The 26,670-nt window shown below is 35.9% G+C and overlaps 1 protein-coding gene and 1 pseudogene across 2 annotated transcripts; both read left to right on the top strand.

Annotated features, from left to right (window-relative positions):
• The first annotated feature begins 6,485 nt into the window (after nucleotides 1-6,485).
• On the top strand, nucleotides 6,486-8,937 carry LOC120216255 (serine/arginine-rich splicing factor SR45a-like). Of its 2 annotated transcripts, XM_039213735.1 has the most exons (8): nucleotides 6,486-6,574; nucleotides 6,686-6,705; nucleotides 7,038-7,172; nucleotides 7,274-7,297; nucleotides 7,453-7,552; nucleotides 7,659-7,808; nucleotides 8,387-8,456; nucleotides 8,554-8,937. In XM_039213735.1, exons 1-8 carry the CDS (start codon nucleotides 6,572-6,574, stop codon nucleotides 8,706-8,708), a joined length of 657 nt encoding a protein of 218 aa, XP_039069666.1. In that variant the 5' UTR covers nucleotides 6,486-6,571; the 3' UTR covers nucleotides 8,709-8,937. The 2 variants fall into 2 exon arrangements, with proteins under 2 accessions (XP_039069666.1, XP_039069667.1); XM_039213736.1 differs by lacking the exons at nucleotides 8,387-8,456; nucleotides 8,554-8,937 and adding an exon at nucleotides 7,891-8,212.
• Nucleotides 8,938-9,817: 880 nt separating this feature from the next.
• Nucleotides 9,818-25,113, top strand: LOC120216174 (annotated as a pseudogene).
• The last annotated feature ends 1,557 nt before the right edge of the window (nucleotides 25,114-26,670 follow it).

The following is a 26,670-nucleotide window of genomic DNA, read 5'->3' as shown; positions in this document are numbered from 1 at the left end:
AATTTTATAAAAAATCAAGATGATCCCTAAACTTTTTTTACACTCAATGTAGTCCTTAAATGAAATTTTTTAATAATTTAGATTTGTATTATTTTTATATTTAATGTATTGAGTATCTTAATAGTTATTTATATTTTATAATTTTAATCTAAATAAATTTTTTATTTTTTAAATTAAATAAGTCCTTAAACTTTTTAATAATCAATTAAGTCAATCTATCATATCATCATCCATCGAGTACTACCACAACAGTATCGTAAACTGTCACATCAAAATTTTAGATTACCATGTAAGTTTAAGAACTATCTTGTAAGTGTCGTGACTGTCAATATTTGATTCCTCATTTTAATGGGTTAATGACCAAACTTAACGGTTTGACCCATTTTGAGTAACGAAATGAAATGTTGGCACCAAACTGGACCGAAATAAACGTTATGCACTAAACTGGAAAAACATGCATAGGTTGGGCACTTATTGTATACTTAAGCCAAAGTTAAAAGGTTTAATTTTTAATTTTTTAATTTTAATTATTTTCAAAAAGCATTTTTTAATATTAAAAATAATCCAAGTGACAATTTTAATGTGTTAACGATCAACCTTAATAGTCTGTCAGGGTTTGACCCATTTTGAGTAACGAAATAAAACGTTAGGCACCAAATTGGAATAAAATAAACGTTAGACACTAAACTAAAAAAACTGACATATGTTAGAGTCCTTTTGTATACTTAAGCCTTAATTAAAAATAAGTTGAGGTAATAAATAAATCATTAAATTTTATTATAAGTTTGGTTAACTAGTTGGTTAATATAAGTTTGGGTTTGTTTGATTTTATAAAATATTAGTTATTTTCATTTTCATTTTCTTAGAAAATAGAAAATATTGAATAAAATGTGTTTGGTTGTAAAATTAGAAAATGATTTCTAAAAATGAAAACAAAAGTAAGTGAAAATATAAAAACATTAAAAAATGATTTCAATATTTTCATTAAAATTGTTTTAAAAATTTGAAAAATATGAAAACATGATATATAGATTTTAACTTAACTTACACAAGTTTAAATCATTCTAACAATAATTTTTTAATTTAATGATATTTGAAACCCTCAATATAACATCCCAAACTACGGGTTAATGACTAAATTGTAAAATTTTAGAATTTGGGGATAAAAGTAGAATAGTTGAATAGTTCAATGATTTATGTGGAGATATTACCTAAAAGTTTTTAGTAATTATCAAAGGAATTAAAGGGCAAAATGGTCATTTAATAAGAAATATATTTCCCCTTTTATATGAATGATTCACGTGGGGGGAGGGAAGACAGTTATCTAAAACTCTTTTTTCTTCTTCTCCCTTCTTCTTCCTCTTCCCTGTGGAAGCCAGGCAAAGGTGAGTTTTCTATTTTGTTGATTTAAAGTTTGAGTTTTGATCATTAGATGATAACTAAGCTTAAGGAAAACTTAAGTTATCTTAAAATAAAAAGATAAAGGAGTTAGAGAAGATTAAAGATTTGGAGTTTTTGAGTGAAATCTTGAAATAGAGTTGATAAGTTGAATTTGAAGTTAAATTTGACTTGTCATCAGCTTAATTAAGAAGTATTAAGTGTTAGAATTTGATTTGAAACATGTTGAAAATTGGGTATGATTCTTGAAGTTCATAAAGAGGAGAAGATTTTGAGGTTTAAGATGTGATAAATGAGTAAAAATTAGTTTAAGTATGTATATTTGAGTTAAGAATATGAAAGGGAATGAAATACGAAGAATTGAAGTTGGAAATAGTGAATTTTCGTGCATGAACAGTGATTTCTAGGTAAAATTTAAAGATTTTAATAGGGGTACCGATACCCTATGGGGAGATACCGATACCCCATAAAGTAAAAAGTGAATATGGTATATTAAATTCGTTTAGGCTATTAGTATCATATTACAAGGTGTAGATATCTGATAATTACCTTAAAATGTATGGTTATGTAGACATTGAACGTGAACAAGTTCCAGAACAATCAAAGAATTAGGATCGAATCAAAGCAAGGCTAAGGTGAGTGCAATTTAATTTATACTTATGTTATTGAATAAACATTGGCTTGCGATGAGCCAGTGACGGAGTTACTATGGTAAGAAGTGACTCCTAAAATGTTATTGATTATTGTATATGTTAAATGATAGGTGTGATTACATGTTAGTGTGATTGTGAATGGTTATAAATGAAACAAGTGATGATATAAGATATATGATATGAAATATGATAATGAGCCATGTGAAAGAACCATGAGATACATGAGCTTTTATGAATATGTGATCTGAATGTATATGTGAATACAAGAGATTAAGTGATATGAACTACATGCTTATGTGATATGAATATGTGACATGAGTTACGCGATAATAAGCTAAGTGATACATGCTATATGATGTGAGATAGATGTTACACATACATGTGGTATGTGACTGAAGAAAAGAAATATGAGATTATAAGAGCAATGATATGAATGCATGAATAAAGGAAGCATAGCGATAGTGCCCATGTTATGTGATATGAGAGCTAGGGGTATAGTTGGCATGCCAAGAGTCGAGGGTTTACCTATGTTCTTTGGGACATATGGACTGTTTACCTATGTTCTTCAGGACATATGGACTATTTACCTATGTTCTTTGGGACATATGGACTGATTACCTAGATTATTTGGGACCTATGGATTGATCATTCGGGACATTTATACGAGTTGTGGTGACAGTATAGTGGTGCACAACCTCAATGTACTTATATACCTTCAGTTCTCAACAATGTACATGGGCTAATAAAAAGATTTAATAAGTATACTGAATATGATATATATAGGTGATTTGTTATATGGAATAGATCACGGGATTTATGTAATGGTGTATTGCTTGGTTAATCCATGATACGTTATGTATAATATTGTTAAATTATAAGGAATAATGACAATGAATATGAAATGTTAAACGTGTTGATAAGGATATATGTGCATGTGGGTATATGTTACAGAAATGATATATGTTTATATGATAAAAAGAATTAGTGGCATGTGTAAATACACTATATGTGATATGTATATTTGGTAATATGATATATGTTATAGAAACTACATGATGATATGTTTATTCTTTGGTGTAGTGATATATGTTTTATATGTCTCACTAAGTCATCGACTTAGCGTGTGATTGTTTCACACGTAGGTTTGGAAAGCGAAAAGAGAAGTAAAGAGGAACAAGACATGTCAGTTCTCCTTACTGAAGATCAGATCAGAAATGTAGATCGAATTACATGTATTTTGTTAGATAGAATTTAGTTGGCATGTAATAAAAAGGATTTGTATTGGATATGTTCTGATCGAGTTTTGGAATGTTTTAAACGTATATATGTATATGGTAAAAGTATAATAATAACGTTTTAAATTTTATGAGTTTTATACATGTTTTGCCTAGGTATTGTAGCAGGGTATCGGTACCCCTCCAGTATTCTGGAAAATTTTAGCATTCTGGTACTGTTCACGGTATTGTTCATCACTTTTTATACAGTATTGTTCATACCGTATTTTACTGTTAATAAAAACATATTTTTTTCAAATTGATTTTAACGAACATAATTCAACAATATATGATTATATTTTCTTAAAATAAGTCCAATTGATCAACTATTTTGTAAAAGTAAAGGTTTTGAAATGTCAATGTGACATCTCGGACTCGTACCCGGGTCGGGTACGGGTTGGGGTGTTACACTCAAACTTTTATAAAAAAATCAATATGATCCCTAAACATTTTTACACTCAATGTAGTCATTAAATTAATTTTTTAATAATTTCATTTTGTAATATTTTTATTTTTAATGTATTGAGTATCTTAATAATTATTTATATTTTATAATTTTAATCTAAATAAATTTTTAATTTTTTTAAATTAAATAAGTCCTTAAACTTTTTAATAATCAATTAATGCAATCTATCATCATCATCCATCGAGTACTACCACAACAGTATCGTAAACTGTCACATCAAAATTTTAGATTACCATGTAAGTTTAAGAACTATCTTGTAAGTGTCGTGACTGTCAACGTTTGATTCCTCATTTTAATGGGTTAATGATCAAACACTCAAACTTTTATAAAAAAATCAATATGATCCCTAAACATTTTTACACTCAATGTAGTCCTTAAATTAATTTTTTAATAATTTAATTTTGTAATATTTTTATTTTTAATGTATTGAGTATCTTAATAATTATTTATATTTTATAATTTTAATCTAAATAAATTTTTAATTTTTTTAAATTAAATAAGTCCTTAAACTTTTTAATAATCAATTAATGCAATCTATCATATCATCATCCATCGAGTACTACCACAACAGTATCGTAAACTGTCACATCAAAATTTTAGATTACCATGTAAGTTTAAGAACTATCTTGTAAGTGTCGTGACTGTCAACGTTTGATTCCTCATTTTAATGGGTTAATGATCAAACTTAACGGTTTGTCACGGCTTGACCCATTTTGAGTAACGAAATGAAATATTGGCACCAAACTGGACCAAAATAAACGTTATGCACTAAACTGGAAAAATAGGCATAGATTGGGCACTTATTGTATACTTAAGCCAAAGCTAAAAGGTTTAATTTTTTATTTTTTATTTTTTATTTTTTATTTTTAATTATTTTCAAAATTCATTTTTTAATATTAAAAATAATACAAGTGACAATTTTAATGGGTTAACGGTCAACCTTAACAGTCCGTCAGGGCTTGACTCATTTTGAGTAACAAAATAAAACGTTAGGCACCAAATTAGAATAAAATAAACGTTAGACGCTAAACTGAAAAAACTGACATACATTAGACACCTTTTGTATACTTAAGCCTTAATTAAAAATAAGTTGAGGTAATAAATAAATCATTAAATTTTATTATAAATTTGGTTAACTAGTTGGTTAATAGAAGTTTTTGTTTGTTTGGTTTAATAAAATATTAGTTATTTTCATTTTCTTAGAAAATATAAAACGTTGAATAAAACATGTTTGATTGTAAAATTAGAAAATAATTTCTAAAAATGAAAACAAAAATGAGTGAAAATACAAAACATTAAAAAACGATTTCAATATTTTCATTAAAATTGTTTTAAAAATTTGAAAAATATGAAAACATGATATATAGATTTTAACTTAACTTACACAAGTTTAAATCATTCAAACAATAATTTTTTAATTTAATGATATTTGAAACCCTCAAACTTTTATAAAAAAAATCAATATGATCCCTAAACTTTTTTTACACTCAATGTAGTCCTTAAATTATTTTTTTAATAATTTAATTTTGTATTATTTTTATATTTAATGTATTGAGTATCTTAATAATGATTTATATTTTATATTTTTAATCTAAATAAATTTTTAATTTTTTAAAATTAAATAAGTCCTTAAACTTTTTAATAATCAATTAAGTCAATCTATTATATCATCATCTATCGAGTACTCCCACAACAATATCGTAAACTGTCAGATCAAAATTTTAGATTACCATGTAAGTTTAAAAACTATCTTGTAAGTGTCGTGACTGTCAATGTTTGATTCCTCTATTTAAAGGGTTATATTATTTTTTTCCTAAGTTTAAGAATCATATTTGGTGCAAAAAAAAAAACGTTCAGGGACTACACTAATTATTTTTTCCAAAAGTTTGAGGGTTTCAATTACTACTAAACATATTTTTTTATGTTAAGGACACTTTTTGTGCTATTTCTTATAACAAAATTTTGTGTATTTTTTAAATTTAATTGATGTCCAATATGCATTAATATTATATTTTTATTATAAACTAAAATAAATTTTTTGTTATGAAATTTCTTATCAATTTTATTGTTTTATATTTACATAATTCACATGTTAAATTTATGTAATGAATTTTTTTAATTATTATAGTTTAATTTAATTATTTAATAGCTATTTGTTTTTTTTCTTTTTTAAAAAATTAGATACAACATATATTTTTATTGTTCTAGTTTTGAATTAAAGTTTTCATTTATATTAATCAAACATGTTTTCTAATTTTCAAAAAGTTGAAAATTATATATTCTTATTTTATAACTTAATCATTAAATAAAATATTATTTTTTTCAAGCACTTAACTTATAAAAACCATACACAAATTTATACCTCACTGAAATATATTAATTTGTTTTAAAAAATTTGAATTAAGGATATTTATGGCGTTTTAATTTTATTTCCTTTTTATTTATGGACTTATATAATTAGTAATTTGTAAATAATAATAATAGCTAAAAGAAAAAGAAAAAGGTCCTTAAAAACAAGGGAATACAACCCATTTTGATATCAAATTTTGGTTAATTGGTTTAATTTTAAAATGGTGGTGGTGCACCGAAGCTCTATCTCAAGTCCACCGCATTGAATCTCTCCTCTTTTAAAATACTATTCATTTACGATTCCAAAACTTTACCTTTGCTCCTTTCTCATAACGAAGGCGACATTTAATTGACCTTCGCATCATTATCTGCGCGTATAAACCCTAAATCTACCATTTACCTATCTCGCGCTGTTCCGTCTGTTCGACAAAATGGTAAGATCTTTCTCTTCTTTCATTGACATCTTTTTCCCTTCTTTCTTGTTTGTTTTTAGTTCATCTGGTCTATAATTCCTCGTCTGAAATCCGGTTTTTGTTATGAAACAGGCGGATTCTCCTCGTAAAAGGTTAGCTTAAGTTCTCATTCAGTGTATTTTGCCTTTAATTCTCTGGCTGTATTATTTGTTTGCTGCTTATTTCTTTCGAATTAGTATACTGTACCTAGATTGAACAAGTCGGGGTGATTGAGGGATTTGATGAGCTTCATTTTGCGCGATTCAGTCTGTATCAATTTTGATGCTGCAAATTTTTTTATTTTCTTAAAAAATATTTTATTTCTTTTAACGTAATGTTTTGAGGACTGTTTTATGTTGAGCCTTCCACACTTTCGCAAAGCCTATTATTCAGTTTTTGTTTCATCTATCTCCATCTTCGTCTAATATGTTGCCGGTTGTATCAGGAATCCTCAGTCTCCCTCTCCATGGAGAGAACAATCAAGGTCTCGATCCAGATCTAGATCTAGACCTAGGTCTAGGTCGAGATCACCCTCCTGGTCGTGGCCAAGGCATAGGTCCAGGTCTCGCAGTCGTGGCAGGTCTGTTATTCAGCTGCTTGGTTTCAATTCATTTTGTGAAGTATTGCTTATCATTTTTTTAAAAGAATTGTGCTTTTTTCCGCTTTTCTTTCATGATCCAGGTCAAGATCAAGAAGTCGTGGCAGGTTAGTTTTGGTTTCGGCGTTGTTTTCCTCTATGTGGTTGTGATCTGAACTGCAACGCTAATGCTTATACCCCCATATATTGTATTATCTTACTTTAATGATGGAATTTCAGATGCCCCTTTATTTATTTATATTATTTTGGATTGATTTGTCAGGGCCGAATCTGGAAATCCTGGAAACACACTTTATGTGACTGGTCTATCTCAAAGGGTCACAGAGAGGGATCTTGAAGACCACTTCTCCAAAGAGGGGAAGGTTGGTTTTCTTCCATTTACCCAAAACTATGGGATCCTTTTTTCATTATTTTACTGCTACCATCCCATCTCAGTGTAATGATTAATGAGTTGATTTTGTTTTGAAGGTAGCATCATGTTATTTGGTCGTTGAACCTCGTACACGCATATCTCGTGGTTTTGCTTTTGTTACCATGGACAATGTTGAAGATGCCAACCGCTGCATAAAATATCTCAACCAATCAGTTTTAGAAGGTCGATATATAACTGTGGAGAGGGTAATCTGATTCTATCCTTGCTGCTTTTAGTTTTGTGTGTTTATCACCCGTCTTAACCTGGAGGTTTTCTGGTTATATTCAGAACAGTATTTTGTCAGCTATGTTGGCAGCAATCAAAGATGATGAGATCATCCATCTCAACTTAAGTCAAACAAGCATGATCAATGACCAGCTAAAACAGCTTGAAAATTCATGTGATCAACTAAATTAGCAACTGTATTGCCCAACAACTTTACAACCTCAGCATTCTCTTTCAACTTTCAACTAATCAACGGCCAATACAACAACTTTATAATCAGGCTTTTATGGTATATCACGTAAGACATTTATGTAATAGGAAATACTTGTGTCCAGATGTGTATCATGCTTTTCTTCTTCCCTTTCTTTCAATGGCCATTTTTTCACCTACCAGGTGAAATTCCAAATGAAGGTTTTTCCCCTATTCAGAGTAACATATTAGCTCTTTGATGATATAATTTTGTTAAAAAATGCATAATGCTGTAGATCCTGAACCGTTTTGATGATGCTTACCTAATATTTGCCTAGTTGAATATTAAGGTGTTTTATCTGCTTTTCAGTCACGTAGGAAGCGGCCAAGGACTCCTACACCTGGGCACTATCTTGGACTGAAAAATACCAGAGACTATGGTATGTCTGAAAATTTAAATAAATTATATTGTTAGAAAACAAGATGCTATGATGAGGCTGTAACTAATGCTTTTTATGATCTTGCATTGGGGAACAGGTGGACGTAGTGGTCATGATGCCTATGGGTATCGTCGATCTCCAAGGCGCTCACCATATCGAGGTCGTGGTTACTCTCCAAGATATTCTTCTCATGGTGGAAGATCAAGGAGGGACCGTTCGTATTCGCCACCTTATTCTTGTGGTTCTAGGTGAAGAACGGTACTGTTGGAAGCAATCTCTAAGCGGGAAAAGACGAGGGCTCTCGTCAATGTTGAATGCTGATGTATTCTCTAGTTTGGAGTTTGGACAGCTTGAGGTTGACGTTTGCAGCTTCCTCCTTTTCTCTATTTAGGATGTAGTTGTACTTGTATGGTGCTATTAAACTTGTGCGACAGTATTAAAAGATTAAAGGATCCTGAACCGTTTCAGCCTTGTATGGAAATTATGAATCTGGTTTCTGAAGTTTCATTAATTTTCTCATGTCAAACTTGCTTTAAAGGTTACTGCTCCTGAAGTTAGGCATTAACTTCTTCCTCGCGGTAAGCTTCCTGTAAATATTTATTCAAAAAATTTCATCTTCGGTATTCTGGCTAATATATAGCATATTTTAAATGGTAAAAAATGTTAAATTCTATTGAAAAAAAGTACATTAAAATTCTAAACTACATTCTTTCATATACAGCTAACTTATTTCGTTTTTTGGAAGTTTAAGCTATATTGGTCAAATGTAAGTTTAATTAGACAAAGGTTGTGACGACCTATGCCTTCAATTTTCCAGCTGATTGCCGGTTGTCGTGATCTGGTTTCTATGGGTTTTACACGGACTTTTGGCAGGTTGGGTCCTGGTAGATTTATTATTTGTATAATTGAATGGGGGTGATCAGATTAATCTGAATTTCAAAAAAATTTAGTCATTTTGGGGTTTTGATCATATTAAGTCTAAATTATTTTTATTTTTAAATTAGTTTGGATTTGATTTTTTTCCTCTTGGTTGCAAGGTTTTGTCTTGACTAATCTAGACCGACTTGCATTGCATCTGACTTTGAGAGGGAATTTTAAATTAATTTGGATTTGAATTATTGGCTTTTTATTAATTAAAAGAAGTTAAATTAGATTTATATAGTTGTTGATTGGATCAAACCATTGAATTCACATGAACAAAAAAGAATGTTTGTTTGTTATGTTTAATGGGCCAACTACAAATGGTATTGGCCCATATTCATCTGGCTGAGTCGTCACTAGTGGAACTCAATGTCATCATCCGATAAGAAGAAATAAATTAAATAATTGTTTGGAGCAAAACAGCACACGATAGAGAAGCAATGTCAGTGTCACTGCCCTCTCCCTCCATCCTAAAACCCCCAACCCCCAAAATCTTCTCCATTTCACTGCTTCCTCTTTTTGCTCCCGCCAAGCTTTCTCGGCCTCACAACTTTCATTTCTCCCTTAAATTACACTCCGTCTCCCCTTCCTTTCTCTCTTCTTACATCGCCCAAAACGACGACGGCGCCAATGATGATGAAGAATGCTTCATCGGTGATTGCCTCGCCTTCGAAGACGGCGCTTTCGAAGACCCTTATCTCCAAGCCGACTCCACGTTTGACACCCCCAATACCTCCACAACATTTGCTAAAGCGAAACCCAAGAAAAATAAGAATAACAATAAACAATCGGAGGAAATTGAACCCGAGAATTTGATTCCTGAGCAATGGAGCCATGTCGTAGAAAAGATCAATATAACCAAGTAGGACAGACGGAAAATGGTGGAGTTTGGGTGAAGAGTCGAGAAGAAGAAGCAAGGTATGGTCCCTATAAGGAACGTGAATTTGCAAGAATACTTGAAGTATAAAGAAGCTAAATTAGCTCAGTTGAATCATGTGGTTCTTGATAAGCCTTCGAGTTATTCCGTGAAGGAGGAGGAGGAGAATGCGGAAGAGTCAATGGAGGCTGCAATGAGTCTGTCATCTTCGGGTGAGCGCGTGGCTCCTAAGAATCCCAGGTGGGCAGTTTACGGAAAGGGTTTCGATGATGAGCTCAGTTCTTCAATAGCGAAAACTATCAGCTCGACAAGAAAAAGTATGGAGGTAATGTCTGTTGGGGAAAACGGGTTATTTCCCACACGAACGTAGTTTTAAAATTGACTTAAAATATCAAGATTAAAACCACTAAAGGTTGCACAGCGGATAAACCTGTCAAACTATTGAATATTGAAACACAATGGAAAAGAACCGAATAAAAAACAATAAAGGAGAGAACACACCAAATTTACGAGGTTCGACGAGAATATCGTCTACTCCTCGGGCACCACACCGGATGATAACTTCACTATATCGCCAATAGTACAACAAATGTAATTCTTTGGAATTCCCAAAGTGGGAGAATGGAGAATACAAGAGGAAGAGAGAACTTGTTTTTGGGATGATTTCTAATGGAAATACTTAGGCCTATTTATAGTTGAGTTTCAAGAAAGTTTGGCTACCTACCAAAGAATTTTCCAATGTGTACAAGTTAGCCACCAAATATGAAATTCACATGTTCAAAGTTTGGCCACCAACCAAGATGAAATTTCCAATAAGTTGACCACCAACCAAGATGAAATTTCCAACTTGTCAACTTAATTTCTAGACAAATCTAACAAATCTCCACCTTGGCTTGAAATTACCAAGCCTACTCAACTTCTTCAACTCCCCAAATTTGTAGTGCCTCTAATTTCGCTCACAAGCGCCACACACCCGAAGGTGTTCATACTTTCAGGATGTTAATCAAGTTCAAACAATGATTGAACTTGATTACTGTTACCACCTTGGTCATCATATCTGCAGGATTTTCTGATGTCGCAATTTTCTGAAGTATAATCTTTCCATCTTCAAAGATCTCCCGCACAAAGTGATACCTCACGTCGATATGCTTAGTCCTTGAATGGTAGACTTGATTTTTCGCTAAGTGAATAGCGCTCTGACTGTCACAATAGAGACTAATGTGACTTTGAACAACTCCCAAGTCTTCCATCAACCCGTTAAGCCAAATTACTTCCTTTACAGCCTCTGAAACTGCCATGTATTCTGCCTCTGTAGTAGACAAGGCCACCGTAGATTGCAATGTAGACTTCCAACTTACTGGGGCTTTAGCAAGAGTAAACAAATACCCAATAGTTGATCGACGCTTATCCAAATCACCAGCATAATCGGAATCAACATATCCAACCATACACTGACCAAGTGCTTCATCCTGTTTAAAAACTAAACCAACATCCACGGTTTGTTGGAGATACCGTAGAATCCATTTCACAGCTTGCCAATGTCCTTCTCCAGGATCATGCATGTACCTGCTCACAACTCCAATTGCTTGTGAAATGTCAGGACACGTACACACCATTGCATACATCAAGCTCCCAACTGCATTAGCATATGGAACTTTTGCCATATACACTCGTTCTTCGTTAGTTTTAGGAGATAATTGAGAACTAAGTTTCAAATGAGAAGCCAATGAGATACTTACATGTTTGGTATTTTCATTCATGCCAAAACATTGTAATACCTTTCTCAGATACTGCTTCTGTGTTAAACAAAGCTTCCCTCTCTGTCTATCTCTGCTTATCTCCATACCAAGAATCTTCTTGGCCTCACCTAGATCTTTCATCTCAAACTCTTGATTCAACTGAGCCTTTAATTTGTCTATCTCCTTTTGACTCTTCGAAGCGATCAATATATTGTCAACGTACAAGAGAAGATAAATGAAAGATTCATCTTTGAGCTTTTGCAAATACACACAATGATCATATTTGCTTCTAGTATACTTTTGCCTCCTCATAAAGCTATCAAATCACTTGTACCACTTCCTCGGAGATTGCTTCAATCCATATAGCGATTTGTTCAGCTTACAAACCCATTTCTCACAATCACCATCTTTGTATCCTTCTGGCTGTGTCATATAGATCTCCTCTTCTAAATCACCGTGCAAGAAAGCCGTCTTTACATCAAGTTGAGCTAGCTCCAAATTCAACTGTGTACCAAGGCCAACAATATTCTAATGGAGGAATGCTTCACAACAGGGGAAAATACTTCATTGTAGTTGATTCCCTCCTTTAGAGCGTAGCCTTTAGCTACCAACCGTGCCTTGTAGCGAACATCTTTCTTGTTATGAGATCCATCTTTCTTTACAAATACCCACTTGCATCCAATGGCTCTTTTACCTTTCGGTAATTGTGCCAGTTTCCAAGTGTCGTTCTTTTGGAGAGATTGCATTTCTTCATTGATAACTCCTTGAAAAGGTCATATTTTGGGACCTTTTCACTTAAGTTATTGAATGTCTAAGAACCTATTTAGGACCATTTAGATGCATTTAGGAGCATATAGTTGCATGTGGTGGATTTCAGTTTGCCGTGGCATTTTATTTTTACAGCGGTACTGCTTTATGGGAAAGGTACTTGTCTGATGGTGTGCAGGTATTGAAAGCAAGGAAAAGAGGAAAGAAAATGCCGTGGCATAAGGAGACTGCTGAGCAGAATGAAAATGCCGAGTCTGATTGGCATTTCGAAAGCGAACAAAGTGAAAGAAGATATTTTTGCAGCCAGCAGTCTCTGACTCTTCGAGAGCTCTGCCTAAGAAACCTGCCTCGAAGATCCTGCCTGGAGGAACCGGCACTGCAACCGCCGACTTTGATAATAACGCCGCCTGACCTTGCAGGTTCTGTCTGTCCTTGGGCGTCTGCAGTGGGATTGTGCCGGGTCTAAGCCAGCAACCCAGGCTGCATCATAACCAGCTCTGCCCGACTCCCAAGCAAATCAACCATGGTTTTAGGGTTTCCTAGGATGGTTAACACCAAAGCTTAGGATTTCTTTTCCCCTATAAATAGAGGAGGAAGCCATATTGAAGAAGACTTTAGTTACAACCACATTTGATCTTAAAAAGTTAGAGAGAGAAAGTCTCATCTTTCTCTGTCAATCCCACTTGCCGTGGCATTTATCCTTGACTAGCAGAAGGGAGTGGCGTTCTGAGCATCCGAGAGGAGCTAGTCCGCTGGGAGCAGTCCTTGGTGGCCGAGGAAGGCATTTGGCAGTGCACGTCGAAGGCTTTCTCTCCTCCCCTTAGTCCTTGCTTTTATATTTTGTTGTTGGGTTGTAAGGAACGAATGAATCTTGCTTTGTGCTTGTTGATTTCGAGCCCCACCATGAACTAATCCTATTTGGTGGGAGTTCGCATGGTTATTTAAGTTGTTATTTTAATGAATGGTTGTTGTTTCATGCTCTATTCTGTTTTGTTTATGATGCTTAAAGTCTTGAGGTTGTAGGAGCTACGAGAGTAGCCTTTCCTTAGGAGGGTTCATGAGGTTCCAGAGAATGCCTTGGAAATTTATCTTTAGTCTTCGAGAGAAGCTAGGGAGGACCTATATAAACAACGGGTTCTAGATAGTAACTAGGCCTAATCCACCTTAGAGATAAGAATAGGATTTCATTCGACTAAAAGGAGTTGTGTATAAATGATAGGTTAGATGTTAATGCTGCCGCAAAAAGGTATTGCCGAGACATATTCTATTAGCTGAGTCAATAGGATCACTGCTTGGGCTTACGCCAATCGGTTTTGCCAGGGCATCTTTAGTCTGTCGAGTCCCTTACTAGAGATAGCATAGGGCACATCAGTATACTCTGTCGGGCAGGGTAAGCATAGAAGAAGCATCATTCAGAGAAATAAACTTAAGTTTTCCTTGTGTCTCCCATCACTCATTTCCATTGCTGCTTGTCTTGTGAGAAAGCTAAAGTCATACATATATTAAATCTAGTATTTGTATTTTTATTTTGCCTTGACATTTTCATTTGTTTTCACGTATCACAATTTAATTTTCCACAACATATCCATCTGCTACCACACTATCACCACTCCATTTCCTCTACGTCCATTCCATTTTGCCACTGCATTCTAATCTGTATATACCATAACTAACTTTACTTAGGTGACAAAGTAAAGTGCCTTGACAAACCTATTTGATTTCCCCAATTCCATGTGGAGACGATACTCTACTTATCACTTTATTACTTGTTCGATTGTGTATACTCGCACACATATCCGCATCATATTTTAGTACTCACAAACAGAGGATAAGTTTTTGGCGCCGTTGCCGGGGAATTGGCAACTGGAAGTTAATTAGTTTTGTCATAGCATTTTTATTTTACTTGTTCAATTTTTTGTATAGTTTTACTTGTTATTTTCCTTGTCTTTTTCAGGTTTTTATTTTACGTACTCAAAGTGCTCCAGCAAAGATGTATCAAATTGGAAATCAAGGAATATGTCAAGAGGAATATCAACATGTCGAGGCAATTTCGAATGCTGGGAATGCAGCTAGGCCTCGTAGTATTCAAGATCACTTAAATATTATGATGGACGAACTAAATCCTGGAATTTTGGCACCCATGATTCAGACAGCCCACTTTGAGCTCAAACCGGTTATGTTCGACATGTTGGACTTTATTGGACAGTTTGGTGGTGCTCCTTATGAGGATGCAAGGCAACATGTTCGGGCATCCAACTCAGCATGTCTATTATGCCATGTCAATCACAATGAGAGCAAGTGTCCGACCAATCAGGAGTCTATCAACTATATAGAGAACTATAGTCGAGGCAACAACAACCTCTATTATAACACCTACAATCCTGGATGGTGTCAGAGTCCACACTTATCTTGGGGAAATCAAGGAACCAGAAATGCTAGTCAGCCCGCTAGGCAGCAGAACTTCAGTGACTCCCAGGGTTTTCAAACGGATATGCCATGGCATAATTCTAACGAGGGAGTACCATCTTCATCTAACACAAGCTCTTTGGAGGCCACAATGCAAGATTTTATCGCAACAATGAAAACCATGCTGCAAGACCATGCGACCTCTATAAAAAGTCAAGAAGCTCTGCTTCAGAGCCACAGTTCGTCGTTGAGGGCTTTGGAGGGTCAGGTTGGCCAAATTGTCACGTCATTACATTTTTGCCCACATGCCAGTCTACCTAGTGATACTGAAGTCACTAAGGATCAAGACATGGAGCATTGTGGTACATTCAGCTCAAGGAGTGGCATCAAAATCTATAAAGATGCTAAGTTTGGGGGGAAGACACTCGGAGAGCCCGATCATGAGATTATGCACGAAGATTCGAAGGTGCAAGAAGATTCACATTCGCTGGAAAATAAGGATGAGGGTTCGAAGAATACAACCAATGAAGAGAAGAAAAATTTTTCCACGGCAAAAGAAAAAACCCCATCAGTAGGAGTTGATGACCAAAAGAAAGCTGCAGAATTTTGCCGCAACAAATTTTTATGCAGTGATAATCACTTCAATATTGATGAAGAAGACGAAGAGGAGCTCGAGGATATTCCAAAGGAGATGAGTAAGTCTAGCTCACCCATAGCTAGACCGGGTATGAAATTTGAACCATTGAATCCTATTGAATTTACCCATCCTAAACCTCAACTAGCTGCTCATTTTTCTAGGCTAGAAATTGTGAAAGAACTAAGGAATGAAATGGATATTAAAAAAATTTCACTAATGAGAAATTATTATTTGCCGCGGTAATTTCGTGGTATACTGACATTGTCAAATTTCTCGTTAGTGTTGTTTTGCTTCCTTACTTGACTAGCCTAGGAAAGAACAAGGTCATACACGATGGTGGCTACTGGCATAGGGATGACCTCGACCTCTCCAACGAATTTGCTGCCCAAGTGATTTCAAGTTGCCACAGCAAAAAGGAACGAAAAGAGATCCCATTCCACTACCATTCAACTTCATGCATAGAGCACTTTGAAGGAGAGATGACTACTGCAAAGGTCCTAAAATTTAGATGTGAAAGACCCGAAATGCCAAGGCAATTTATTTTTAAGGCAGAACTATTATATGTGTGGGGCATTTTGGTCTACACTGGTGCTCCGATCGAGCGTGACAAATCTGCACTTTTATTGGACGATGTCGATACCGGCCAAGCATCTTGAAGATGCCGTGACATTTCAGATTTACTCTTGTGCATAAATAATATTTTATTATGCTATCGTTTTAGTTTATTTTCTTTTAAGTGCTTATTTTTCTTTGCAAGGTCCATCCCATGCAGCCCACCGAGTCAATGGAGGAGAAACAATATGAGATGCCACGACAAGTTCCTTTGCAAAGGAGCCGACGTCGCCTTAGGAAGGCATCTCAGCGTACGGAGACCCCGCTCCCAGCTGCCCCAGAAGGTCCTAGCACTCCTCCAGTCGCACCCGCGTCTGACTCCGAACATTCTAGCCCCGTTAAGCTCCGCAAGCGCACTCGCCGTGTGACTACTGCACCACCACCATGAAGCCAAGGTACCTTGCATTGCATTGCATTCATAGCATGTAGTTTTCATTTTTCTTAGATTTAGTAAGCATTGGGGACAATGCTTCTCTCAAGTTTGGGGGAAGTAGGGTTCTCGCATCATTGTATGATAGTATTAGTAAAATGAATATGCCATGACATTAGTAAATATAGAATTAGTTTTCTGGAATTAATTGAGGATGCCCGATGATGAAGAATTCTTGATGGCTAGGATAGAATGTACATGACTGGTTGAGGATGATAGAACCAACTCTAGGACTTGCTTCTTTGAAACCCTTGAACACGAGTGTATGTTTTCCATGCTTGAGAAACTTAGAAATTTTTTATAAGAGAATTCTTAAATGTCGTGGCATAAAACTGTGAATGATGAAAACCCCACATAAAAAAAAGAAAAAAAAGAAATAGAAGTTATAAATAAATGCCTTGGCATATCTGTAGAGGAACACTCCGCTATGTCTTGGCATATGAGTGAATGAAAGTAGTCACAGGACGACTCTACCTGACTAGCTCGGGGGTGAAAGGTATGCTCCCTTTCATCTAGAGGGTGGGATGGTAGAGTGATGGGCTGACTCTCCTCGTAGCAGAAGTAATAAAAGAAAACAAAGGGGAGTAGTAATTTGAAAATGTCATGGTAAATTAAGAAAGCTTGAGTAGAAAATTTTTAGGTTTGTTAAGCATGGACTGGATACAAACACGCACACACCCACATAAAGAATCTTGCCCTAGGGGACGGTACTTGATTTCTCAAACTAGTCTAGCATGTTGAAGCCAAATGCTGAGGGCTGAAATTTTATCCCATATAACTATTCTGCTTCTGAACTTGTCATGATATTTTTGTTTTGCTTATCACTATCCATTGCTTGAGGACAAGCAATAGCTTAAGTTTGGGGGTGTGATAACTCCTTGAAAATGTCATATTTTGGGACCTTTTCACTTAAGTTATTGAATGTCTAAGAGCCCATTTAGGACCATTTAGATGCATTTAGGAGCATATAGTTGCATGTGGTGGATTTCAGTTTGCCGTGGCATTTTATTTTTACATCGGTACTGCTTTATGAGAAAGGTACTTGTCTGATAGTGTGCAGGTATTGAAAGCAAGGAAAATAGGAAAGAAAATGCCGTGGCATAAGGAGACTGCTGAGCAGAATGAAAATGCCGAGTCTGATTGGCATTTCGAAAGCGAACAAAGTGAAAGAAGATATTTTTGCAGCCAGCAGTCTCTGACTCCTCGAGAGCTCTGCCCAAGAAATCTGCCTCGAAGATCCTGCCTGGAGGAACCAGCACTGCAACCGCCGACTTTGATAATAACGCCGCCTGACCTTACAGGTTCTGTCTGTCCTTGGGCGTCTGCAGTGGGATTGTGCCGGGTCTAAGCCAGCAACCCAGGCTGGATCACAACCAGCTCTGCTCGACTCCCAAGCAAATCAACCATGGTTTTGGGGTTTTCTAGGATGGTTAACACCAAAGCTTAGGATTTCTTTTCCCCTATAAATAGAGGAGGAAGCCATATTGAAGAAGACTTTAGTTCCAGCCACATTTGATCTTAAAAAGTTAGAGAGAGAAAGTCTCATCTTTCTCCGTCAATCCCACTTGCTGTTGCATTTCTCCTTGACTAGCAGAAGGGAGTGGCGTTCTGAGTATCCGAGAGGAGCTAGTCCGCTGGGAGCAGTCCTTGGTGGCCGAGGAAGGCATTTGGCAGTGCATGTTGAAGGCTTTTTCTCCTCCCCTTAGTACTTGCTTTTATATTTTGTTGTTGGGTTGTAAGGAACGAATGAATATTGCTTTGTGCTTGTTGATTTCGAACCCCACCATGAACTAATCCTATTTGGTGGGAGTTCGCATGGTTATTTAAGTTGTTATTTTAATGAATGGTTGTTGTTTCATGCTCTATTCTGTTTTGTTTATGATGCTTAAAGCCTTGAGGTTGTAGGAGCTACGAGAGTAGCCTTTCCTTAGGAGGGTTCATGAGGTTTGAGAGAATGCCTTGGCAATTTATCTTTAGTCTTCGAGAGAAGCTAGGGAGGAACTACATAAACAACGGGTTCTAGATAGTAACTAGGCCTAATCTACCTTAGAGATAAGAATAGGATTTCATTCGACTAAAAGGAGTTGTGTATAAACGATAGGTTAGATGTTAATGCTGCCGCAAAAAGTTATTGCCGAGACATATTCTATTAGCTGAGTCAATATGATCACTGCTTGGGCTTACGCCAATCGGTTTTGCCAGGGCATCTTTAGTCTGTCAAGTCCCTTACTAGAGATAGCATAGGGCACATCAGTAGACTTTGTCAGGCAGGGTAAGCATAGAAGAAGCACCATTCAGAGAAATAAACTTAAGTTTTCCTTGTGTCTCCCATCACTCATTTCCATTGCTGCTTGTCTTGTGAGAAAGTTAAAGTCCTACATATATTAAATCTAGTATTTGCATTTTTATTTTGCCTTGACATTTCCATTTGTTTTCATGTATCACAATTTAATTTGCCACGACATATCCATCTGCTACCACACTATCACCACTCCATTTCCACTACGTCCATTCCATTTTGCCACTGCATTCTAATCTGTATATACCATAACTAACTTTACTTAGTTGACAAAGTAAAGTGCCTTGACAAACCTATTTGATTTCCCCAATTCCCTGTGGAGACGATACTCTACTTATCACTTTATTACTTGTTCGATTGTGTATACTTGCACACATATCCGCATCATATTTTAGTACTCACAAACAGCGGACATTCATCCATGACACTTTTCCACTTATCACTTTCCATGCTTTGTATTGCTTCTTGGTAAGTGATAGGGATATCATCATCAACAACTGGAAGAGCATAGGCCACCATATCAACAAATCGAGCAGGTCTACGAATTTCTCTCCTTGGCCTTGTAACTGCAAGTGTTTCTGGTGTCTCCAATGGTTCTTGGGTTTGAACCTCTTCATCTTCTGATTCTTCTATTGGAGTTGAAGAATCAGCTGCATCAACTTCTGGGATCATCATCTGCTGAAACTCCACCTGTTTTGGAGTATGCTCCACCTGCTGCGAAGTACTACTTGTCTGGACAGCTTCACTTGTTACCTTCTTTACTAGGGCAGATTCATCAAAGGTAACATCTCTGCTACAAATTATCTTCTTGGTGTCTAAACACCAAAGGCAGAATCCCTTCACTCCATGGGTGATTCCCATAAAGAGAGCCTTCTTTGCTCTCGGATCAAGCTTGGATTCCTTCACATGATAATAAGCAGCGAATCCAAATACATGTAAGGAATCATAATCAGTAGCAGGTTTTCTAGACCATACCTCCAATGGTGTTTTTCCTCCTATCGCTGATGACGGCAGACGATTAATGAGATGGCAAGCATATGTCACAGCCTCAGCCCAAAATGCATTGCCTAACCCAGTATTAGACAACATACATCGAACTTTCTCCAATAGTATTCGATTCATACGCTCTGCCACCCCATTCTGTTGTGGTGTATGTCTAACAGTGAAGTGTCGAACAATACCATAATCATGGCAAACGTCAAAGAATGGGTCACTTTTATATTCCCCTCAATTGTCCGTCCTAAGACGTTTGATCTTTCTACCAGTCTAGTTCTCGATCATATTTTTCCATTTCAGGAAAATTTGAAGCACTTCATCTTTAGACTTCATTGGATACACCCAAACTCTTCTGAAAAAGTCATATACAAAAGTTACAAAATAATGGTTTCCTCCCAAAGACGATGTCTTTGAAGGACCCATACATCTGAGTGAATATAATCTACAATACCTTTTGTATTATGTATAGTGGTGCCAAACTTTACTCTCTTCTGCTTTCCCATAACACAATGCTCGCAAAATTTCAATTTGCAAGCCTTTGCACCTTTCAACAATCCTTTCTTTGCCAGAATTTGCAAGGATTTCTCTCCAGCATGTCCCAACCGCATATGCCACAACTGGGTTGCGTCCAAATCATCACCTCCGGAAGCTGCTGCAACTGCTCCAATAATTGTACTACCTTGGTAGTAATACAAATTATTTTTCCTGATGCCATTCATCATCACAAGTGCTCCATATGTGACTTTTAAAACTCCATCTCTCATAGTGACTACTGAGCCTTTGGATTCTAAGGCTCCCAACGAGATGAGATTTTTCTTCAAACTGGGCACGTATCGGACATCCGTCAGAACTCTGGTTGATCCATCTTGATTATTTAATCGAATTGAACCTATCCCAACAGTTTTACAAGCATTGTCATTGCCCATATAAACAACTCCTGCATTTAGTTCCACTAAATCGGAGAACCACTCCCGATTAGGGGACATATGATAGGTGCAACCCGAATCTAATATCCACTCATCGTAATAGAATGTTGTTGATGAAGCAACCAATGATATGTCAGAGTCATGTGCATCATGCTCTGCAACACATGCATCTGGAGCAACTTTTCATTTCTTCTTCAGCTTCGGACAATCTTTCTTCCAATGGTCTTTCTCATGACAAAAGGCACATTCATCTTTTCCCAGTATGGACTTCGACTTTGATCTCCTTCTCCACTTTGGCTTTTGACTTTTCGAGCGACCTCTTGCCACCATGGCCTCTGCTGCTTCGTACTTGCTCTCCTTCTTGGTTTTCTTCCTGAATTCATAATTATACAAAGCAGCAGTTACATCTTTAAGGGTAACATTATCCTTACCATGAAGTAACGTTGTCTCAAGGTGCTCAAATTCATCTGGAAGAGATGACAACAACATCAAAGACAAATCTTCATCTTTGAAGGTTTCATCCATGCACAATAAGTCTTCCACTAGCTCATTGAACGCAGTGATGTGTTCATTCATACTGGTGCCTGGTTGATAATCAAATCTAAACAATCGTTTCTTCATGTGGAGACGATTCTGAGAGCTTTTCTTCAGGAATTTTTCCTCCAAAGCTTTCCACATCTTACTTGCAGAAGTCTCGTTCTTGTAGCCATACTTCTGCTCCCTGGAAAGACAAGATCGAATCGTGCTGCACGCCAAAAGATTGATTGTTCCCCATTATTTCTCCTCCATATATTCGAGCTTTACTTCCTCAATGGCGATGTCTAGACCTTGTTGGAATAAAGCGTCTAACATCTTGCCTTGCCACATGCCAAAATGACCGGATTCATCGAACAACTCCACCGAGAAATTTGCATTTGACATCACCCTCCTCACCGGTCCAGATGAAGAGCTTGATGTCTCAACTGATTCGTATTTTGGCATTTTAATTCTAACGAACAATATTCAATATCACGAACTGTATCTTTTCAGCAACGGAACCACCAGGATAACCTCAACCGAAGCTCTGATACCAATTGTTGGGGAAAACGAGTTATTTCCCACACGAACGTAGTTTTAAAATTGACCTAAAATGTCAAGATTAAAACCACCAAAGGTTGCACAGCGGATAAACCTGTCAAACTATTGAATAATGAAACATAATGGAAAAGAACCGAATAAAAAACAATAAAGGAGAGAACACATCAAATTTGCGAGGTTCGACGAGAATATCGTCTACTCCTCGGACACCACACCGGATGATAACTTCACTATATCGCCAATATTACAACAAATGGAATTCTTTGGAATTCCCAAAGTGGGAGAATGAAGAATACAAGAGGAAGAGAGAACTTGTTTTTGGGATGATTTCTAATGGAAATACTTAGGCCTATTTATAGTTGAGTTTCAAGAACAATATGTTCAAAGTTTGGCCACCTACCAAAGAATTTTTCCAATGTGTACAAGTTAGCCACCAAATATGAAATTCACATGTTCAAAGTTTGGCCACCAACCAAGATAAAATTTCCAATAAGTTGGCCACCAACCAAGATGAAATTTCCAACTTGTCAACTTAATTTCTAGACAAATCTAACAATGTCTTCTGTTTTAATGTGTAACCTTCTATTTTGCATCAAGTTTTATGTCCCTGTTTGTTACTAGTAAATTTCTTATTGATCTTCTGTGCCTGAAAATGTATAAATACAGACGCACGTAAGTTGTTTACAAAGGAGGAAAAACTTATGTTAAATACGCATGTACATGATTTAGCAGTTGCTACTTCTGTTAGTTTTTTGAAGTTCTTGAATATTGCTTAATTTTGCTTTTGTTTCGCGTTCGTTGTTAAGCAATTTCTGGTCTCGGCTTGTTGGATTATTCTTTTGTATCCTGCATCTGCCTGTTGGTATTGGGAAAAGTACTCCATCTGCTGTGAAGATATAAATTTTTATTATATATGTTTACTTTGTATAATGACTATTGCCCTGTTGCTGAAACTTCCTATAGGGAAAATGGCTGCCTATTCACACGCTTGCTGTGTCTGGAAAATTTTACCTCGTTGATGCTTTATTGAAACACAATGTTGACATCAATGCTGTGGACAAGGTATTAAAATTGATCTCCCATGACATGGAGACTTAACTTTTTTTCTCTTTCAATTTTCCTGATTTAAGGTTTTCAATGTTGGTTGCAGAATGGTTTGACTGCAATCCACAAAGCAATTATTGGAAAAAAGCAGGCTACAACCAACTATCCCCCAAGAGAATCTGCAAATCCATTTGTTCGCTATTACGTAAGTTTGTGCTCAAGATATGTGAACTCTAATAAAACAAGATGGTCATTTCTCTGAAAATTGACGCCAGACAAAATAGTGATTATCCTGCAAGCGCTTCAACAGATGATTCACAAGAGAAAATTCGCCCAAAAAAAATCTAGAGAAAAAGTCTCTAGGGTTTAATAAAATATTATCAAATCAAACAATGCCAAAATCAGTCCACAAGCCGGACTGTTATAGCCAAAAATCGTCTTTATTCGAATTTTGCCAAAAATAGCAAAATCTCGAAAATCACTCTAAATTGAAATTCGAAATAAAATAAGCAATCTCCAAAAAATCCGGCCTGAATCGGATTTAAATTGACTTCCTAATTGACAATCGAAATATTACTATAAATAGTAAAAAATATCTAATTCTAGTGATTCGGAGGGGAAAACGGCAGAATTTGAGGTTGAAAAAAGGCCACATAGAGCATAGCTCATGTGGAGAGCGTGCGCGTCGAAAAAAGCTTTCCGGATTGGGGTCTTATGCGCGATTCTGACACCTGTAGCCAAAGTTATGGCCAAAAGACTGAAACATACTCAAAACGACCCCAATGAGGAACATGTCACAATCAATTTCCGCATTTGCGCTGATCTGCCAATTCATGGTATCTCAGCGCCATCAAGGTGCAATCTGACAGCTCAGCATCATCTGTCTCGGATCCCCCTACATCAAATATTTATAGGAATTTTAGATTTCAGTTGTTCATTTGGCTTCTGATTTCTTTAATCCTTTCCTTTTGTTGCTTTAGTTATTAAATTGCTGGTCATTTCCCCAGAAATAACCTTTAACCGCCGTTGTTATGGTGATTATTTTCTATTTTCTCAATTCATTGTGGGCGAGTATCCATATTAGGAAAGAAAGGGAGATTCGGACTTGAGATACTTTGGCAATATAACCTTTTTACCGACTGACTGTGGCTTTGGGGTAGATAGATATTTAACTTTTTCATTTTGTTTTGCCAACAGGATGGTGCCACCTTGATGCATTATGCTGTTTATGCTGCATCAACTCCTACTATTAAACTCCTCCTGTTATACAATGTTGATATAAACCTTCAGGACAATGTATGGTTCCGATCCTGGTTTGTTGCTTTACTAGTTTGTTTTCCGTATGGCAATGCATTTGATTTGACTTTGTCCTTTCTAGGATGGTTGGACACCATTACACCTTGCTGTTCAAGCTAGAAAAACTGACATAGTGAAGCTGTTACTAATTAGAGGGGCAGATAAGATGCTTAAAAACAAGGTATGGAGAGATCTAAATTCTTAACTGATGTTCCCTTGGCAATTCATTGGCTTTTGGTATTGTAACCTGCTAGGTGTTAATTCGTATTCGTGCTGTCTTCATTTTTCCTTGAAGAGCAACATAAATAGCTGTTCTCTCTGCACTATTTCTCAACTTATATTAATGCATTGGTTCTTTTACATATGTCAGGATGGTTTAACCCCACTTGATCTTTGTCTTTACTAGGGTCGAGACACAAGAACATATGAACTGATCAATCTATTGAAGCAGCTTCCCAAACACGGTCCACATCTGCTTTAAGTAACAGTGGAAAGTGATCAAATTTCCAGCTGCCCCAGTACTTTTATCGTCACTCAGGTTGTTGTGAAACTAGATGCTGCTGATGCAAACAATGATTTACTGATCAGAAGAATGTTTCGCTTGCTTCATACTGGTCAGCTTGTAACACGTAATTATGTCATTATTATGAGAAATTATCAAATGAGTAATTATATACCTTTTATCATTCTCCGTTTTTCATATAAACCGAGTTTGATCCCTGGAGGTAGACGACTAGGCTTTTGATGCATAAACATTCCTGGAAGAGATAAAGACAAGCTTTGTGGGGGCATTGGGCCTTGTACCTTGGAGCGCATTCCAATACTCAGCAATGTAGTTTTAGGCGATAAAGAAACAAAAATGTTGATAGACCAAATAAAACTTGCGCTTAGTTATCTATATTAGCATCTGTGCTGTGTGATGGATTGTTCATGTTAGTTGATACCTGTAGACCCACTTTTTAGTCCACCCGAATATATGTTTCAAATAAGGCCCAGCAGAGCAGCCTAGTGGCCCACAGTGAACCCAAACTGCCCCAGTAACCCGCACTACTGAAGCACTTGACAGATTCAACCCCGCACGACTCTTAGAGAGTCCCGATTCCAGTGGCAACGTCTTCCGTTTTGTTCGGCATTTGAAGACTATGTGAAAACCGAAAAGAAAGCAAAGAATTTTAGTCTCATTAGAACTTTAAAACCACACATAATAGGCTTTTGTTTTTGCTATAAATTAATGTAAACATACATTCGAAAAGGGGGATTTTTGGATCAGCAATAAAAAAGACAAAGTTTACATCAACAATTGAATTTTACGAGCAATCCAGGAAACAAAGAACCAGTTTTCAAAGGTATTCGACCTTTGTATTTTTTCTTTATCGTTCTTGGCATGCCTATTTTCATTCGAATATAAGAAGAAAAAAGAGGAGAGAGACTCCTTTACCTTAGTTGCCAGCCCTTATCGTCGAGTTAAAGAAGTCGCCGGAGTCTCAGGGAGCGTGACGTAGTAAACGACCACCAATACGTGGTGGCCGGCATTGTCTGTGAGAGTTCCATTCACTCGGCCGCTAAGAGAAAGCAAGGAGAGAGAGAGACCTGGGGGGTTAGTTTAAGCTTTAGGTTATATATTAGGTTTAGGGTTAATTACTTATTAAACCCCTCTAATTTAGCCGCACATTTATATTCTAGTCACCAATCTACTTGTTATACCATTTTTTTAATGTTTGAATTTGGTCACGATATATATATAATTATTTTATTTTAGTCACTGCCTTGTGTTGAGTTTAATTAGTATTTACTCCTTCATGTTTCTGTTTATTTTATTTTAGTCCTCTATATTAGTTTTGGGTTATTCACATTTCTAGTGCCTACAATGTTTAATATTTTGATGTTAGCCTTTTTTATGTTTGTGGTTCAACCCTTTGAATTTCTATTTTGTTATTTTAGTCCTTTAAAATTCTGTTTTAGCCTTTTAAGTTCTTGTTTTGTTATTTAGTCCTTCTAATCTTTTGTTCTTGTTTTGGCAGCTCAGTTTTAGTTCAGATTTAATCCCTTAATTTTGATTCGTTTCAATTTGATCCGTTAAGCTTTTTATTTTTAATTTTTTTTCTTCATATTGTTTTTATTTTTAACATTTTTTTCATCGTCATTATTATTATTTATTTATTTTTTATATCTTATTTCCCTTTATT

Source organism: Hibiscus syriacus, unplaced genomic scaffold (genome assembly GCF_006381635.1).
Source record: "Hibiscus syriacus cultivar Baekdansim isolate YM2019G1 unplaced genomic scaffold, ASM638163v2 tig00110159_pilon, whole genome shotgun sequence".
Classification (NCBI taxonomy): Eukaryota; Viridiplantae; Streptophyta; class Magnoliopsida; order Malvales; family Malvaceae; genus Hibiscus; species Hibiscus syriacus.
Note: the sequence above shows the minus strand (reverse complement) of the source record. Positions and strands in the feature narration are given on the sequence as shown.

Bases quoted from the DNA above. Each gene is read 5' to 3' on its own strand.
- LOC120216255 (XM_039213735.1), top strand. The intron at 7,298-7,452 runs GTTAGTTTTGGT...TTGATTTGTCAG, and splicing joins AGATCAAGAAGTCGTGGCAG to GGCCGAATCTGGAAATCCTG. The intron at 8,457-8,553 runs GTATGTCTGAAA...ATTGGGGAACAG, and splicing joins GAAAAATACCAGAGACTATG to GTGGACGTAGTGGTCATGAT.